Source organism: Zea mays, chromosome 5 (assembly GCF_902167145.1).
Source record: "Zea mays cultivar B73 chromosome 5, Zm-B73-REFERENCE-NAM-5.0, whole genome shotgun sequence".
NCBI lineage: Eukaryota > Viridiplantae > Streptophyta > Magnoliopsida > Poales > Poaceae > Zea > Zea mays.
Window position 1 is genome coordinate 182,532,517 of NC_050100.1, and position 14,944 is coordinate 182,547,460.

Sequence of the window (14,944 nt, forward strand, 5' to 3'; positions counted from 1 at the left end):
ACGCTTTCATAATATACGCTTTCATACTTTACAAATTGTATTAAGACATGTACAACTTAGATATTTCGCTTCGGTTTTCCAATTAAAACAGACAACTAAGAAAGATACTATATGACACAATCCAAAATCATAAATGCAGTTAAGACTAGCGGCGAATCGAAGATTTCGTAAAGAGCCTGGACTACTATATGAAGAACTAACAAACACCCTCACGTTTTTTCGGCTCGTGCACATCACAAAGTCATCGAGAAAACGTCACTGGAAGTAATAAAATCAAAACAATAGAGAGAGTGAACATTTTCACCGAAGAAAAGGAAAAACGAATGGAACTAATTATTTCTTTTTTTTCTCTCCTTGGAAAAGTTTGGAAATTAGACCAATTCGGAGCATCTCTCTGACCACCTTCCCCTCCCCCTGAGGCCCTGACCACCTTCTCCTCCTGTACACAGCTCAGCACTTCAGCAGCAGCATCGCATCATATCGCCCTCGTCTCCAGTTCTCCTCTCTCTCGGTCTTAAAAATCCAGCGCCAACGCGGCCGCCGGACGCGCATTGCTCTCCCTCCCTGCCTCGTCTCCTCACCTCATTCTCGCCACATCTTCCTCTGCTCCCCTCCTCCCAGGTGGCGTTCTTGGAGCTCCAGCTCCTCGAGCTGCGTCTGTCTACGCCGCCGCGGTTGTCGCTTGGGTGGCGGCAGCCCGCAATGGGGAGGAGCAGCCGCGCCTGCTCCCTTCTCGGTTCCGCCCAGCTGCTCCTCCTGCTGCTGCTCTCGCTCGGCTCCGCGGCCGCCCAGAAGGGCTCCACATGGAAGACCCTGAGCGGTAAAACTCGATTCGCTGCGCCCTCACTTCGTTTCTTGAAAAGTTCATGTGTGTGCGTGTGTGTGTGTGGTCTGATCTGGTCGATTTTGCTGCCACTCTTCGCTTAAAGATCAGCCTTCTCGCCTGCAAATTGCAATTTTGGTTCTGTCCTACAGCTTGGCCTGGATCTTCAGGATAAGCATGAACTGGCTGCGCATTTATTTCTGTGTTTTTTCTGCAGCAAAATGGTTTCTTTAGGGCTTCTGCAGCAAAATAGTTTTGCTGGTCTTTAGCACCGTTTGGGAGACTAAGACGATGGACTAGCTTATTTATCAAACCAAACACCCTGTAAATTTCTGATTGGAAGCTTGGGGCCAGCCATGATGCTTACCTTTTAGCATTTCGCTAAAAAAAAGCACGGCAGCCTTTCCAGCCAAGTGGCATTTTGGTTGGGATGCAATAGCAACATCTTTCATATTAGTTCACTGTTTACATCACCGTGCGCCCAAGTACAAGACTACGCATAACCACTTCCTTAGTGAGATGCACTCGTAAATCATTAGCAGCTGGCGTCTACTATTCTCTGCTTTGGCACATGGGAATTGCTTGTTTTGAGAATGGGATGGGAGTGGATCAGTTCGATGGGGGTGGTGCTTTGAACTAACGGTGATAATTTCACATGGTCATGCGTGTTTACCAGTTTTATGTCCGTCCGGTAATTTTGGTTTTGTAGTTTCTGCCGTAGCGCTCAGGGTTATTCCAGTACTTTTGTTCATCCTCATGACCCTAACAGTAACAATCATCTCATTGTTCCAGGCAAGGCTCCAGTAATCGTTGCTAAGGGCGGGTTCTCCGGTCTATTTCCTGATTCCAGTGATTTTGCTTATCGGATTCTTGGGACCATTAGCTCCCCTGACACAGTCATGTGGTGTGATGTTCGGTTGACAAAGGATGGCGATGGTATCTGCCTACCGAGCATAAACATGGATAACTGCACAATGATAGACAATGTTTTTCCAGAAGGGAAGAAGACCTACAATGTTAATGGTGTATCTACGGTGGGATGGTTCTCCGTGGACTATACGAGCACTGATCTGCTGCCAAACGTGACACGTAAGTGCAGTTACAAATTTGTGCTTCACTGTGGCCTTCAGCATTTTGATATTGTGAACTGTGATGGTATTCTTTATATGTACGGAAAGAAACATGTTCAAATATCTGTGCCTTGAATCTTATACCACTTAACAAATGCACATGACATGCTTCGCTAACCCTGTTTGATATTTTCAGTGAAGCAATCGGTCCTATCTCGTACCCCTGTTTATGATGGTTCCATGTTGATAAATTCTGTTGAAAATGTTTTCACCTCATTTAACGCCTCTGCAGTTTGGTTAAATGTCCAGGTAGGGATAACAATAACTAACTTCGAACTACACATTTGGTGATTTTCCTCTCACCTGAACATTTGTTTTCTTTTCAAATTGCAGCAAGACAGTTTCTACAGCCAGTTTAAGCTTAGCATGCGAAACTATATCCTGTCTTTATCGAAACAATTCATTACTGATTACATCTCATCGCCTGAAGTGAACTTCCTCACCAGTATATCTGGAAGAGTTAGCAAGAAGACAAAGCTTGTGTTCCGCTTTCTTGACGAAGGCTCTATTGAGCCATCGACAAACCAGACATATGGGTCCATGTTGAAAAATCTAACATTTGTCAAGACTTTTGCCTCTGGAATACTTGTTCCCAAAAGCTATATCTGGCCTGTTACACCAGATAATTACCTACTGCCTTATACTTCAGTTGTTGATGATGCTCACAAAGCGGGGCTAGAAATCTATGCTGCTGATTTTGCAAATGACTTTACTATCAGCTATAACTACAGCTTTGATCCATTAGCGGAATATCTTTCCTTCATTGGTAACAGTGCCTTCTCTGTCGATGGTGTGTTGACTGATTTCCCGATTACTCCTTCAGAAGCAGTTGGTGAGTCCACCTATCCTTTTTTTTTCATGATGCTATGCATAAGTATCTGTTCAAGAATTCTATGCACTCAAGATGCCAGTGGGTCAGTGTGAACTTTTATTTAGAATAGTTGTTAACTTATGGAATCATGGTTCAGTTATTTTTATCTTTTGGCACAAGTTTTCTAACAAGTTGGAAGATGTAGCATGGATCACGGCCCTTGATTTGTTCTTCTTCTTCCCCTGCAGGTTGCTTTAGTAACCTGAACAACAGCAAGATCGACCATGGTACACCTGCCTCCTTTGCCACTTCACGCTTAATTTCACCTATTTAATAATGATGTTACTGAAATTTTGTCACACATTAACAATGCAGCTAAACCTCTGGTTATCTCTCATAATGGTGCTAGCGGTGACTACCCAGACTGCACTGACCAAGCTTATGAAAAGGCAGTTGCCGATGGTGCAGATGTCATTGACTGTCCTGTTCAAGTGACCAAAGATGGCATACTGATATGCATGAGTTCTGTTGACCTAATGGATGTTACTACTGTTGGAAAATCATCATTTACTTCGCAAGTAACTACCATCAACGATCTGAAGGCTGGTCCTGGAGTCTTCACCTTCAACCTTACTTGGGATGATATTTCTAAGAACCTACAGCGTAAGTTGATTTGATACCATTTCGCCTACTTTTTGTAAACCTGAATGTTTGCTATGCAAAATAGATGCCAAATGTTTAGATATCCTCATGTATATATAGTTATGCTAAGTCATCTTTTTTGTGCAATTCATAACTCGTGAATAGTTAATGTGTAATTTTTACTGCACTGGTCACACATTTGCTTCAAAACTAACAATTTTATTGGCAGCCATGATATCGAACCCAATGAGCACCTATAAACTGTACAGAAATCCCAGAAACAAGAATGCAGGAAATTTCATGAGATTATCAGACTTTTTGACGTTTGCAAAGGGAAAGGATTTGTCAGGAATCATGATAACTGTTGAGGTAAGAAATTAATGTATGGATAAATGTTATATCTGGTGTCCTACTGTCCTTTGAGTGACATGGAGTCGGCTATAGTGTTGTTCCAAATTTCTTATCATGTATATTGCACCAAGGGCAATGCCTTTTAGGGGTTGCTTGATAATCTTTTTTCGTAGAAAAAAGGTTCACAAATTTGAAAACACAACCTGTACAGTTTAGTGGAATTGTTTCTATGTTATAATTAAAGACTAGACTGGGAGAATCCAAAATAAATGACAATATATCTAGATGGGTGACCAAAAACTTCATTCTTCATTCTGGTACAGAACCTTGATGAGAGCGTTGGCAGCCGGGCCGCACTCAAGCTTATGCTCGCCATCTAGTCTTAGTTGCAACCCTGCCAACAGCCCACAAGTAATCTAGTAGAATTAAAAATCACAGTGACCAGTTCATAGAAGTTTTATCTAATATAATCCTTCACTTGGTTAACTAGCATTTCTAAGTCTAATGTTGCTTGCGAAGAACCTGAAGTCAAAATAAATAATGTGATTTTAACACTTGCAATGGTTTGAAATCTGTGAACTTTCTCTACAAAAGGATTACTGAAGCAAATCCAATCCCCTTTTTATGTCTCCTGGTGGAGTTCTTGCCAGTCCTCACCTCACCTCATTCTCCCTTCTCTTTTTAATATTTGCAGCATGCTGCATTCATGGCAGAGAAGCTTGGATTTGGAGTGGTAGACGCAGTGGTCAAAGCACTTGATGACTCTGGTTATAGCAAACAGACTGCCCAGAATGTTATGATTCAGTCAACCAACAGCTCGGTGCTAAAGAAGTTCAAGCAGGAAACCAAGTACAGCCTTGTCTACATGATTGAAGAAGGTGTCAGAGATGCCGCACCTTCATCCCTTGCAGACATTAAGAAGTTTGCTAATGCCGTCTCTGTTAGCACCACATCTGTTTTACCACAGACCCATTATTATTTGACAAACCAGACCAATAAGCTTGTCACGTCCCTTCAGTCTGCGGGCCTCCAAGTTTACGTCTATGTGCTCATGAATGAGTTTGCATCTCAGCCGAATGACTTCTTCGCAGACGCCACTTCACAGATTAATGCTTATGTGCAAGGTGCTAAGGTGGACGGGATCATCACTGATTTCCCTGGGACTGCTCACAGATACAAATGTAAGTTCCTGATTACAATTTCACAAGCTAACCGTATCATTTGTTAAGTCATTGAAATATATGAAGTTGTCAATGAATTTACTGGTCACTTTCTGCAGTGAACTCCTGCACGAGCATGGGAAACAGCGCACCACTATTTATGCAGCCTCCGCAACCAGGTAGCCTCCTTTTAACCATGGCCCCAGATGTACAGCCACCAGCAGCGGCGCCAATGCCGCTCTTGACGGACGCTGACGTTGCAGAACCAGCCCTACCTCCAGTCAGTAACACCACAACAGCTGCATCTCCTTCGCATGCCGCCCTCAGAATGCGAACCGATGTCTCGATCCTCATCGCATTGCTGATGCTATGTGCTTCCCTCCTCATCTGAAGGTAGTCCTGCACAACATCATATGCGGCGTGGTGCATTAGAGCTGAGGATTTCACATTGAGCTGCTAATAGCAATTCTTTCCACCATTTATGTAGCGATTTTTTTTTCTTGTTCTGTCCGGTGTTTTGAAGGATGGATGGATGTTCAGCTTGATACCTCAACGGTGACACTTGTGTGTGCTGCCGCTGCCTCTAGGTATATTTTGGTACATATATGTGGTGATACATTGTTCAGGTCATCTTTTCTACTGCCAAACCCTGGCCCGGAGGGCAAAAATATTCACTGCAAACTGTTGTAACTGATGTTAGGCATACACAAATTCATCTCAAACATAAACACAATCTTATTGATAGTCTAGAACACCCAGAGAAGGTCATACAGTGGCATGGGAGCTAGTGCACTCTCCGGTGATACACCAAACACCTCACTAGATACGGCACTCAGACAGCTATGCAGTCATGTACCTTGAGGTTATACACAACGGTCAGGAAGCACCGATACTAGTAACATATATACATAAACTAGTCGTTCGAACATGACAAGTCTGGTGTGCACCATAAAAGAGTCAAGATGCCCAAGATGGAAGGTTTTTAAAATTGGGTCTCTAAAATTTCTTGCACAATTTAAGCCTTCAACACGAGTCCAAATTCGCCCTAGTGCCTAAAGATATGACAAACAATTTTGCACCTAAATTTTCAACCCTATACTAACACCACAATTTTATGAATAAATTGCTTAAAGATAAATGTGTAAAGTATGGAAACGGACAGAAGACTTCTCGATGTTTTGCCATGGTATCGGAGAGTTGACACTCACCACTAATCCTTATTAAAGCACTCACATAAGAGGGTCACTCCCCCTTTGTCTATGCAAGAACCAAGTGCTCTCTACGACTACAAGTTGGTTCTTTGCTGCTCTAGCACGATGTATCGCTCACACCGTGCACAAGTCTAGATTAGGTCACCTGCAAGCTCTTCGGGTGATCACGACACTCCAAATCGTCACGTAGCCATCTAGGCAATGTCGATTACCAAGAGTAACCAACAAGACTCTCACTTTGACCATATCAAGTCTAACGAGGGTGGTGGTTGCACACAAGTCACTCTTTATACACTAACTAGGTGAGTGCCCGTGCGTTGCAACGGAAACATATAATAACATAATAACTTATATACAAAATGTGTCTTATATTGTTATAAGAAAATGTTTCATAATCCATTTGTAATCCTAGCCATACATAATTTTTGTTATTTTAATTTAGCTGTTTCACTACTACATTGCAACCATCAGTATCATGCAGACTTCGATATATGCCACAATTTGCATGGTCTCATCATTGAAGAGCACGTGCCACACCTACCTAGGGATGAAAACGGGACGGATACAGCCGGATACAGGGTCATCCCGTATCCTACCCTAATGTATTTTCTCTCGGATACGAGACCGGATACGGGTAGTTAAGATTCGGAACGGATACAGAACGGGACCGAGTAATAATCCGGACGGGTAAGAAACGAATAACAGATACTACTCGAGTAGGTACCGGATAATTGTCGGGTAGTTCGTCCGATGATATTAATTATCCAACCATCCAACAAACACATAAGGTAAGCAATACATAATTATGTATATGATGGATCAAATGTAAGAAAGGAAACCGATAAAATTGATATCATGCAGTTCAAAGTTACTTATCACAAGGACATTGTAGAACCAACACCGCAATATTTAAAATTCATAAAATACTCTAGTTTCACTCAAAATTTGCAAATAAGTTACAAAAACTAATAAACATTTTATATAAAGATAACTCAAGTCCTCATGAAAATGATAAAGTAAAGTACTGATTATGTTGAAACTTGGATATTTACACTGATTTCACATGTAACTCATACAAATAAGTGAAAGTGAAATAGAATAAACGCGGGCATCTTATAGATCTTATGATCCAAACATTTTATTATTATTATATATGGATATATGTCGTGTCTCCGTAAAATTTCACGATTTTTTGAGACTATTTATGTATTATTAATTTCTTGTCATAGAAAATCATCAAAATACAATTAAATCCTTAAAATATTGTAGTATCGACCGAAAAATACAAATAAGTTATCAATACTAATAAATAGTCAATAAAAAGATAACCTTAAGTTCCCACGTGGAGATAACTTTAAGCCCACACATAAAAATGGTAAAGTCTATTAATTTGATATAAATTTGGACATTATTTCAATGATTTTGGTCTAAAGATATGTTTAAACAAAAAATTGATGTATTACAAACTTATAGATCTCTTCAAGCTCTACAATTTTCATATAAACTTTATCTTCATCCGATTTCATATGTAAAAGTTATGATTTTATAACTATATTATGCAGAAAAAGAAAAAATGGGTACCCGAATTCCGGGTACCCGTATCCGACCCGAATATCCGGGTATTTTCCGAGTAGTTCTTGCTCCATATCCGACCCAAATCCGAAGCTACAGTATCCGTGTATTACCCGTATCCGTCCCAAATATAAAACTACCCGAATCCGTATCCGAAAAACGGGTATTAGCACTACCTGTATCCGGTACCCGACGGGTATACCTGACCCATTTCACCCCTAACACCTACCGGTAGAAGTTCCCTCGTATATTGTCAGTCATCAGGTACACACCACCATACACGCTTGCTTAAACAAAAAAAGCAAGTGTATGTGTTTGCAAAGAGAATTAAAGGCAGGCCGGCACAAAAGCTACCCCGACGATGGCGAGTGGTCATTGCTGTCGGTCCTCCTCTACGTCACCTCTGGCGCCAAGATGACACCATAGTCCTTGATATAGTAGTCGTCGAACGCGCACGACATGGCGAGTACCGATGACTCTTGGTTGGGCTGCCAAACGAAGTGCACCTTGATCTCATTAGCGAGGTAGTACACCTAGCCGTTGCACCACCGGATGTGCTACTCCTCTACATACATCTTGTTCGAGAACACTCACACAATGTCAGCAACGGTCGTCGTCCCAGCACACAAGAATTCATGGCCGGTCAGTAGTGACTTATGTGGCAGGTTGAGCTTCAGGTAGATGAGCTGGACGGTGTGACGGCGCCGTTGTCGGATGCGGTGCCCAGAACAACCCAAGAGTCGCCGGCGTTGGTGACGACCATGAGGTCCCCCTGTTTGAGATGGACAGCGTGGTGCAGCCGCTCTGGACCACGTCCAAGCGGCGGCTGCGGCGGAGCTTGCCGAACACAGCAACGCATGCGGCCACGTAGTACTGCTTCCAGAGGTCGAACTAGCAGTTGCCAAGCTTCTTCTCGTCATCGATGAGCGACGCCAATGTGAGCACCTCTTGCCAGTGGTGTTTGTTCGGGGTTTCCAAGTAAGAAACATGGATTCGTCTTTAGCGTTGGTTTATGAAAACGACTCACAAGTCATATCCATAGAAAAAATATTACGGAGAATAAATGTCACACATATAAAAAAGAATTTAAGTTAAAAACATTATTTAAACAAAAGAAATTGCATACAAGGTTCTTCTTTAAATACTACTCCCTCCATCCAAAAATATAATTCATGAATCTCGTTGACAATTATCTACTACTACACATTGTGCAAAGGTAGCAGGTAGACTTTGGGAGAGATGTAGTAGATATTTTTACTGTAACAGATATTGACATAAACACACATGTGGTGTAGTGGTAGCTACGAGCACATTTGTTTGAGAGGTCGCAGGTTCGAATCCCATTGGGGCCACATTTGTGTTTTTTTAATTTAATTTTAGCTAGGCGTGGGATGCACGTGGGAATGAGAATGAGATTTGCGGGGAGGGAGGAATGAGAAAGACAGTGCGGGGAGGGGGGAATGGGAATGACAGAACACTGGCAGAACACGGAATGACAGCCGAGAATGGGAATGGGCTTTGCGGGGAGGGGGGAATGGGAATGACAGAACACTGGCAGAACACGGAATGACAGCCAAGAATGGGAATGGGCTTTGCGGGGAGGGGGGAATGGGAATGGCAGAATACGGAATGACAGCCGGGAATGGGAATGAGCTTTGCGGGGAGGGGAGAATGAGAAAGACAGTGCGGGGAGGGGGAATGGAAATGGCAATGGCAGAACACGGAATGGCAGCCTACCCCTTACCGCCTTAATAAGTAGTAGAGATGAGGTTGCTAACCGCATGATTATCAGTTCTCTAATCTCATCGCTATGCAAAGGGTCTTCCTCACTATTGAAAGTCGCCTAGAGGGGGGAGGGGGTGAATAGGTGTAATCTGAAATTTACAACTTTAAACACACACTACAAGTCGGGGTTAGCGTTAGAATTTAATTCAAATCCGAAAGAGAGGGAAAACAAATCAACCAAGAAATAAGGCGAGTGAACACGGTGATTTGTTTTACCGAGGTTCGGTTCCAAAGAACCTAGTCCCGTTGAGGAGGTCACAAAGACTGGGTCTATTTCAACCCTTTCTCTCTCTCAAACGGTCACCTAGACCGAGTGAGCCTTCTTCCTTAATCTCACGGGTTACTAAGACCCAGAAGGACCACCACACACTTGGTGTCTCTTGCCTTGCTTACAAAGCACTTGAGAATAAGAATAGGGAAAGAAGAAAGCCAATCCAAGCGACAAGAGTTCAAATGAACACAAAAATCTCTCTCTCACAAGCCACTAAGTGTTTGGAGTGAATTTGGGACTCGGAGAGGATTTGATCTTTTGTATTGTGTCTTGGAGTGAATGCTAGAGCTCTTGTATTGAATGTGATCTTCAGAAAACTTGGATGCTTGAAGTTGTGGTGGTTGGGGGTATTTATAGCCCTCAACCACCGTAGTAGCCGTTGGGGAGGCAGCTGACAATGGGCGCACCGGACAATCCGGTGCACCACTGGACAATCCGGTGCGCCACCGGACACTCACTGTTCAGTGTCCGGTGCGCCGCCACGTCACCCAACCGTTAGGGTTCTGGAGCAGTTGATCGTTGGTGCCTTTGTCTGCTTGTGACACCAGACAGTCTGGTGGTGCATCGGACAGTCCGGTGCCCCTCTGACTCGCTACTCTGACTTCTGCCGCATACTGTGCTGCACTGTTCTCGCTGTCAGAGTCGACCATTGCGCGCTGGATAGCCGTTGCCCGCTGGCGCACCGGACAGTCCGGTAAATTATAGCGGAGCGCGCCTGTGTTTTCCCAAGAGTGGCTGGTTGGAACTGGTACGGCCCTGGTGCACCGGACACTGTCCGGTGGCACACCGGACAGTCCGGTGCGCCAGACCACAGCTCACTCAAGTCCTTTTTGCTCCTTTTGAATTGGGTCCTAACTTGAATATTTATTGGTTTGTGTTGAACCTTATGCACATGTAATACATGAATTCTATAGCAAACTAGTTAGTCCATATGTTTGCGTTGGACATTCAACCACCAAAATCAATTGTAGGAAAAGGTTAACCCTATTTCCCTTTCAACTATCAAGTGGATCATTCAGCTATTGGAAGAAACAAGACATATCAAGAAGCTGAGTTGGGGTACAAATAGCCTCAAGGTGTGAAACTAGTTGTTACAACCTAACTTAGCAAAGTTGGGGGCACCAAACATGTATGGTGCTCACTTTCTCATTGCATATCTGCATCGAACACATAGGTTCCTCTCTAAAAGATATTTTTAAACTACACATTATTGTATGTGGCATGCAGTGTGCACATTGGTACCACACTGGACATGTTCCGATGAATATAGTACTCAAATGCATAGCTGCAAATATCTCTAAGTACCCTATTTCATACCATGTCCAGTGTCACACCAAACACGTCCGCTAAGTACTCGATCTCTCAGACATAATTTACATGCTCTCTGGCACCCTGTTTGGTGCCATATTCGATGCAACACCAGATACACCGTTGAGTACAAACTATATCAAGGCACTTCTGCAAGTTCTCTAGGTGCCCTATCTAGTGCACCATACCAGGTGCACATCATACAAGCCGGTGTAACTCTATAACTCTACAGGGCATACTCCCATTCGGTGAAGCACTGGACACGTCCGGTGCTACAACAGACTCTCCAACTCACTCATTTTAATCACTTTTCGAGTTGGGTTTTCTTTAAAACCTTTTGTGAGCTCTCTTAGATTTACCTAGCATTAGTTTTTAGAATTGTGCACCACCACGCCTAACTAGACTCATCCAGGTCAAGTTACCTATCTCATGTCTACCTTTATAGTATGACTAAAAGGAAAATAAAGGTTCTATCACTACTCTAAGTATTCAATAACTTCATTGACACTTAGAACTAGTTGATCCTTAACCTTTTTGACAATTCATCTAAAAATTGAATGTTGGTATCCACCAACGAGGGCATGAATGCCTCATAAGCCTAATCACCTTGCATTATTGTGTTCTAACTTACCTTGATTCTACAGAACACATGTTAGTCACAAACAAGCCTATGTTGTTATTAACCACTAGAACCAAACTAAGATCTAGATGCTTTCACACCGGACATGTTTGTGACCTTATGAAAGTCGTGTGGAGGGGAAACAACTAGTTCCATACCATAGGATATAATACCTCTCCATTTCACCCATTTGAGATATCTTGCCTATGTTTTTAGCTGAAGGAACCCATTGAACAGAAAAGGGAGTCTTTTCCGATTGAGGTGTTTACGAATTGATAATAGCAATATTAATGACCTCATTAATACATAAAAGTAGCAAATTTACATCCACCATTCTTATTAGGCTTATTTAGTGAAATCTTATACTTGTTACTCTTGGTGATCGATATCACCTAAACGAATAATCAATCCATATCCAGCATTTTGTCCTTGTGCGAATGAAGGAAAGCCACATCCATGCGTGTGTGACTAGTATAGAGTGTCGATTTTCCGATATCTCAGAAACATTCTCGTGCTTGTAACCTTTTTTTTACTTTGAGTGTTTATTTTTATGCAATTATTTTTATGTTTATATTACTAGAACTGACATGCTAGAATAGAGTTAGAACCTAGTTTGCTAAAACTTTTGTGAGCACATAATATGATTAAGCATAAGTGAGAAATCGATTGTTTGATAGGTATTAATTATTATAAGGATTTTTATGAGCCTAATTTACCTCTCTTTTCGACGTCTTCGTCCTTTCAAAGTCATGTCAAGTTCAATAATTTTTATGCCAATATTAATGTTTGACAATAGCATGGTATTTTTATGGTAAATTTTGGCTTCGCCCATGATGCAACCTAACTACTTGTTAGTCCATCTTATAGTAGTCCATGCATTAAGACTGTGTCTAATAGTTGACCTATATAGTCATCCAAAACATTGTTTTTGTATTGTAGACTATACTATTCGCAGTGAAGTTTGAATATAGGTACAAGGATGAGTAAGTTGATAGAGATAACCTAACATCATATGACAACATGGCTTAAATCTAAATTCTAAATGGACTAACGACTAGATCGGATAATCCATGCCCTTAGTGTGTTTGTCGTATTGGAGTCTTACCAAAATTAAGTATTATTCATCATGATTTTTTTGAACTTTAGAGCTCTAGACTTTAGTCCATCTTATATTAGAGTTTTAGTACTCAAAAGTATAGAATGCTCTAAAGTTTTTATAACTTTGAAGTCTAGATGACAAGATCCAAAACAAATCCCTAATTTTTTTATATTATCCAAAATCTGAAAAGGCATAATTAGATTAGACTATGAATGACAATGGAGATATGTATTAGAGTTATCAACCATACACAACCTCTTCCACAAACAAATATCTTAACTAACTAGTCTATTTAAATCTACTCCTCTAAACTTCAGATCTAAAGTTACGGAGTACTTTGTTTATTTTTTTAGTTTACATTTTTAGAGGGTGTTTGAATGGAGTTGGCTAAAAAATTGGTACTATAATTAGCTAGCTAGGTATAGCTAATTTACTAAAAAGTAGTTAATAATCAAACTATTAGCTAGACTGTTTGGATATCTTCAGCTAATTTTAGCAGTTAACTTTGCATTCAAACATGACCTTAATATGATATAAACTAAAGGTTAGATTTATTTTTAAATTATTGTTTATGTAATCTAAAGTTTAGAAAAGGTTGTACCTGAGACGAAATCCGGGCGGCAGCAGCCATCGGAGGCTGGGCGGCAGCCGCCAGCCTCCCGCTCGCACGGGAGCCACACACGGACACCACGCTGCGTTCACTCGCAACCGTGGCCCGTGGCCCGTGGGTTTCGCCTGTGGTCACCGCGAGGCCGCATCCAGTCGCCCATGCCGCCTTCCGCATCGATGCCGGCGACGCACACGGCCGTGTACGTGGCGGCGGTGCCCCTGCGGGCGCCCAAGGGCCCCGCCCAGCTGCTGATGTCGGCGGGCTACTCGCTGGGCATGTGGGACCTGCAGCACTTCATGGTGCTCCTCCGTCCCGACCCGGCGCTGGCCCAGGCGCTGGTCTTCGATTTCCAGCCGCGGGACCCGGAGGACGTCCTCGCCGCGCTCGCGGTGCTGTCGCGGAGAGAGATCCCTGGTAAAACTTTGGCCGGCCTTCCCGACTGACTGATTGACTCGTGCTGGCGAGAGCCTGTCCTGCCAGTGCCATGCCGCCGACGATTTATTTGTCTGCAAGTAACAACTGCAATGTTCAGGCGTGGTTCGCAGAAGAACGCTGCGGAGGGTCCCGGACGGGCGGTGCTGGCTCGTGGGGCACTGCTGCGACGCCGTCGGTGCCGCCACAAGGTTCAGCGAGCGGTGGACGACCGGCCTGGTGGTCGGGGAGCACGACTGCCGGGACTACACCAACGGTAATCTGTCAGCACTCTCATAGTCGTCGCCATTGCAAAATCGTTGTGTAGTGCGATCCGTCTCATATATCCTCTCTTTGTTTGGTGGATCGCTAAGGGCTGGTCGAGGTCCTGACAGGTGAAAAACGTGTCCTGGAGTCGCTCAGATTGCGCGGCAACGGCAGCAGCACCAGTGGGGCGGCGCCGCCGTGGTGCGAGTGCCTCTCTCTTTCTTTTTCTTTTTGGCCCTCCGTTCCTTCGTTCTCGGGGCGCACTATAGCGAGTGTGTGTACTGACAGAATCTCCACGAGATTCGAGATATGGTTTCCCAATCCTTGGGTGACGCTGCGTGCGTGCGTGTGTACTAATTTGGCAGATTTGCTGGTCTATGTTGTTCAGCCTCGTTGCAGTGCAGCTTTGTCTGAAAGAATTCGTCTGAATGTTTCGCTAGGATACTTCTGAGTTACTGACTCGTCGTCTTGCTCTGCAGATGGATGATCTAAACTGTACGGACTACGGTCATATATCGGATTCTATAAACTGGAGACCCAACACGCAATGCAGAAATTTCATGGAAACGAGGAGACGTTTTGAAAGGGAAAAAAAATGAGGAGAGAAAACAAAGAAGCTACTACTCAAGACAAGGCGATGGTGTAACGAAGAAATGAGGCCACTTGACTAGTTGACTGTGAAAGATACTAGAGGTGCTACGTGAAGCAAGAAATTAGACACGCTATGTGGAGAAGCACCGTTGACTAAGTAAACTTAGGAGGTGTTTGGTTTGAAGAAATCAATCTATTCTAAATGAGGTGGTATATCATGAGTCTATTATACAAATTTTGTGGAATAAACTTATTCTTTATATTATTACTAATTATTAGCCCA

The 14,944-nt window shown here is 43.0% G+C and overlaps 2 protein-coding genes across 4 annotated transcripts; both read left to right on the plus strand.

Annotated features, from left to right (window-relative positions):
* Positions 1–275: 275 nt before the first annotated feature.
* On the plus strand, positions 276–5,591 carry LOC103627358 (glycerophosphodiester phosphodiesterase GDPDL3). The gene is made up of 9 exons (XM_008647656.3): positions 276–820; positions 1,616–1,912; positions 2,090–2,202; positions 2,287–2,785; positions 3,013–3,051; positions 3,140–3,427; positions 3,636–3,775; positions 4,452–4,938; positions 5,037–5,591. The coding sequence occupies exons 1-9, from the start codon at positions 703–705 to the stop codon at positions 5,306–5,308; spliced, it is 2,253 nt and encodes a 750-aa protein (XP_008645878.1). The 5' UTR covers positions 276–702; the 3' UTR covers positions 5,309–5,591.
* A 7,750-nt stretch (positions 5,592–13,341) lies between these two features.
* On the plus strand, positions 13,342–14,944 carry LOC100278203 (uncharacterized). Of its 3 annotated transcripts, XM_008645176.1 has the most exons (4): positions 13,342–13,806; positions 13,925–14,080; positions 14,178–14,273; positions 14,550–14,944. In XM_008645176.1, exons 1-4 carry the CDS (start codon positions 13,551–13,553, stop codon positions 14,555–14,557), a joined length of 516 nt encoding a protein of 171 aa, XP_008643398.1. In that variant the 5' UTR covers positions 13,342–13,550; the 3' UTR covers positions 14,558–14,944. The 3 variants fall into 3 exon arrangements, 2 of the variants coding, with proteins under 2 accessions (XP_008643398.1, XP_008643399.1); XR_004849611.1 differs by having other exon boundaries at positions 13,925–14,271; XM_008645177.1 differs by lacking the exon at positions 14,178–14,273.

Excerpts from the sequence above, each read along its gene's own strand:
- LOC103627358 (XM_008647656.3), top strand. The coding sequence starts at position 703 with ATGGGGAGGAGCAGCCGCGCCTGCTCCCTTCTCGGTTCCGCCCAGCTG. Across the intron at positions 3,776-4,451 it reads GAATCATGATAACTGTTGAG|CATGCTGCATTCATGGCAGA; the intron begins GTAAGAAATTAA and ends TAATATTTGCAG. Across the intron at positions 4,939-5,036 it reads GACTGCTCACAGATACAAAT|TGAACTCCTGCACGAGCATG; the intron begins GTAAGTTCCTGA and ends CACTTTCTGCAG.
- LOC100278203 (XM_008645176.1), top strand. The coding sequence starts at position 13,551 with ATGCCGCCTTCCGCATCGATGCCGGCGACGCACACGGCCGTGTACGTG. Across the intron at positions 13,807-13,924 it reads GTCGCGGAGAGAGATCCCTG|GCGTGGTTCGCAGAAGAACG; the intron begins GTAAAACTTTGG and ends TGCAATGTTCAG. Across the intron at positions 14,081-14,177 it reads CTGCCGGGACTACACCAACG|GGCTGGTCGAGGTCCTGACA; the intron begins GTAATCTGTCAG and ends TGGATCGCTAAG.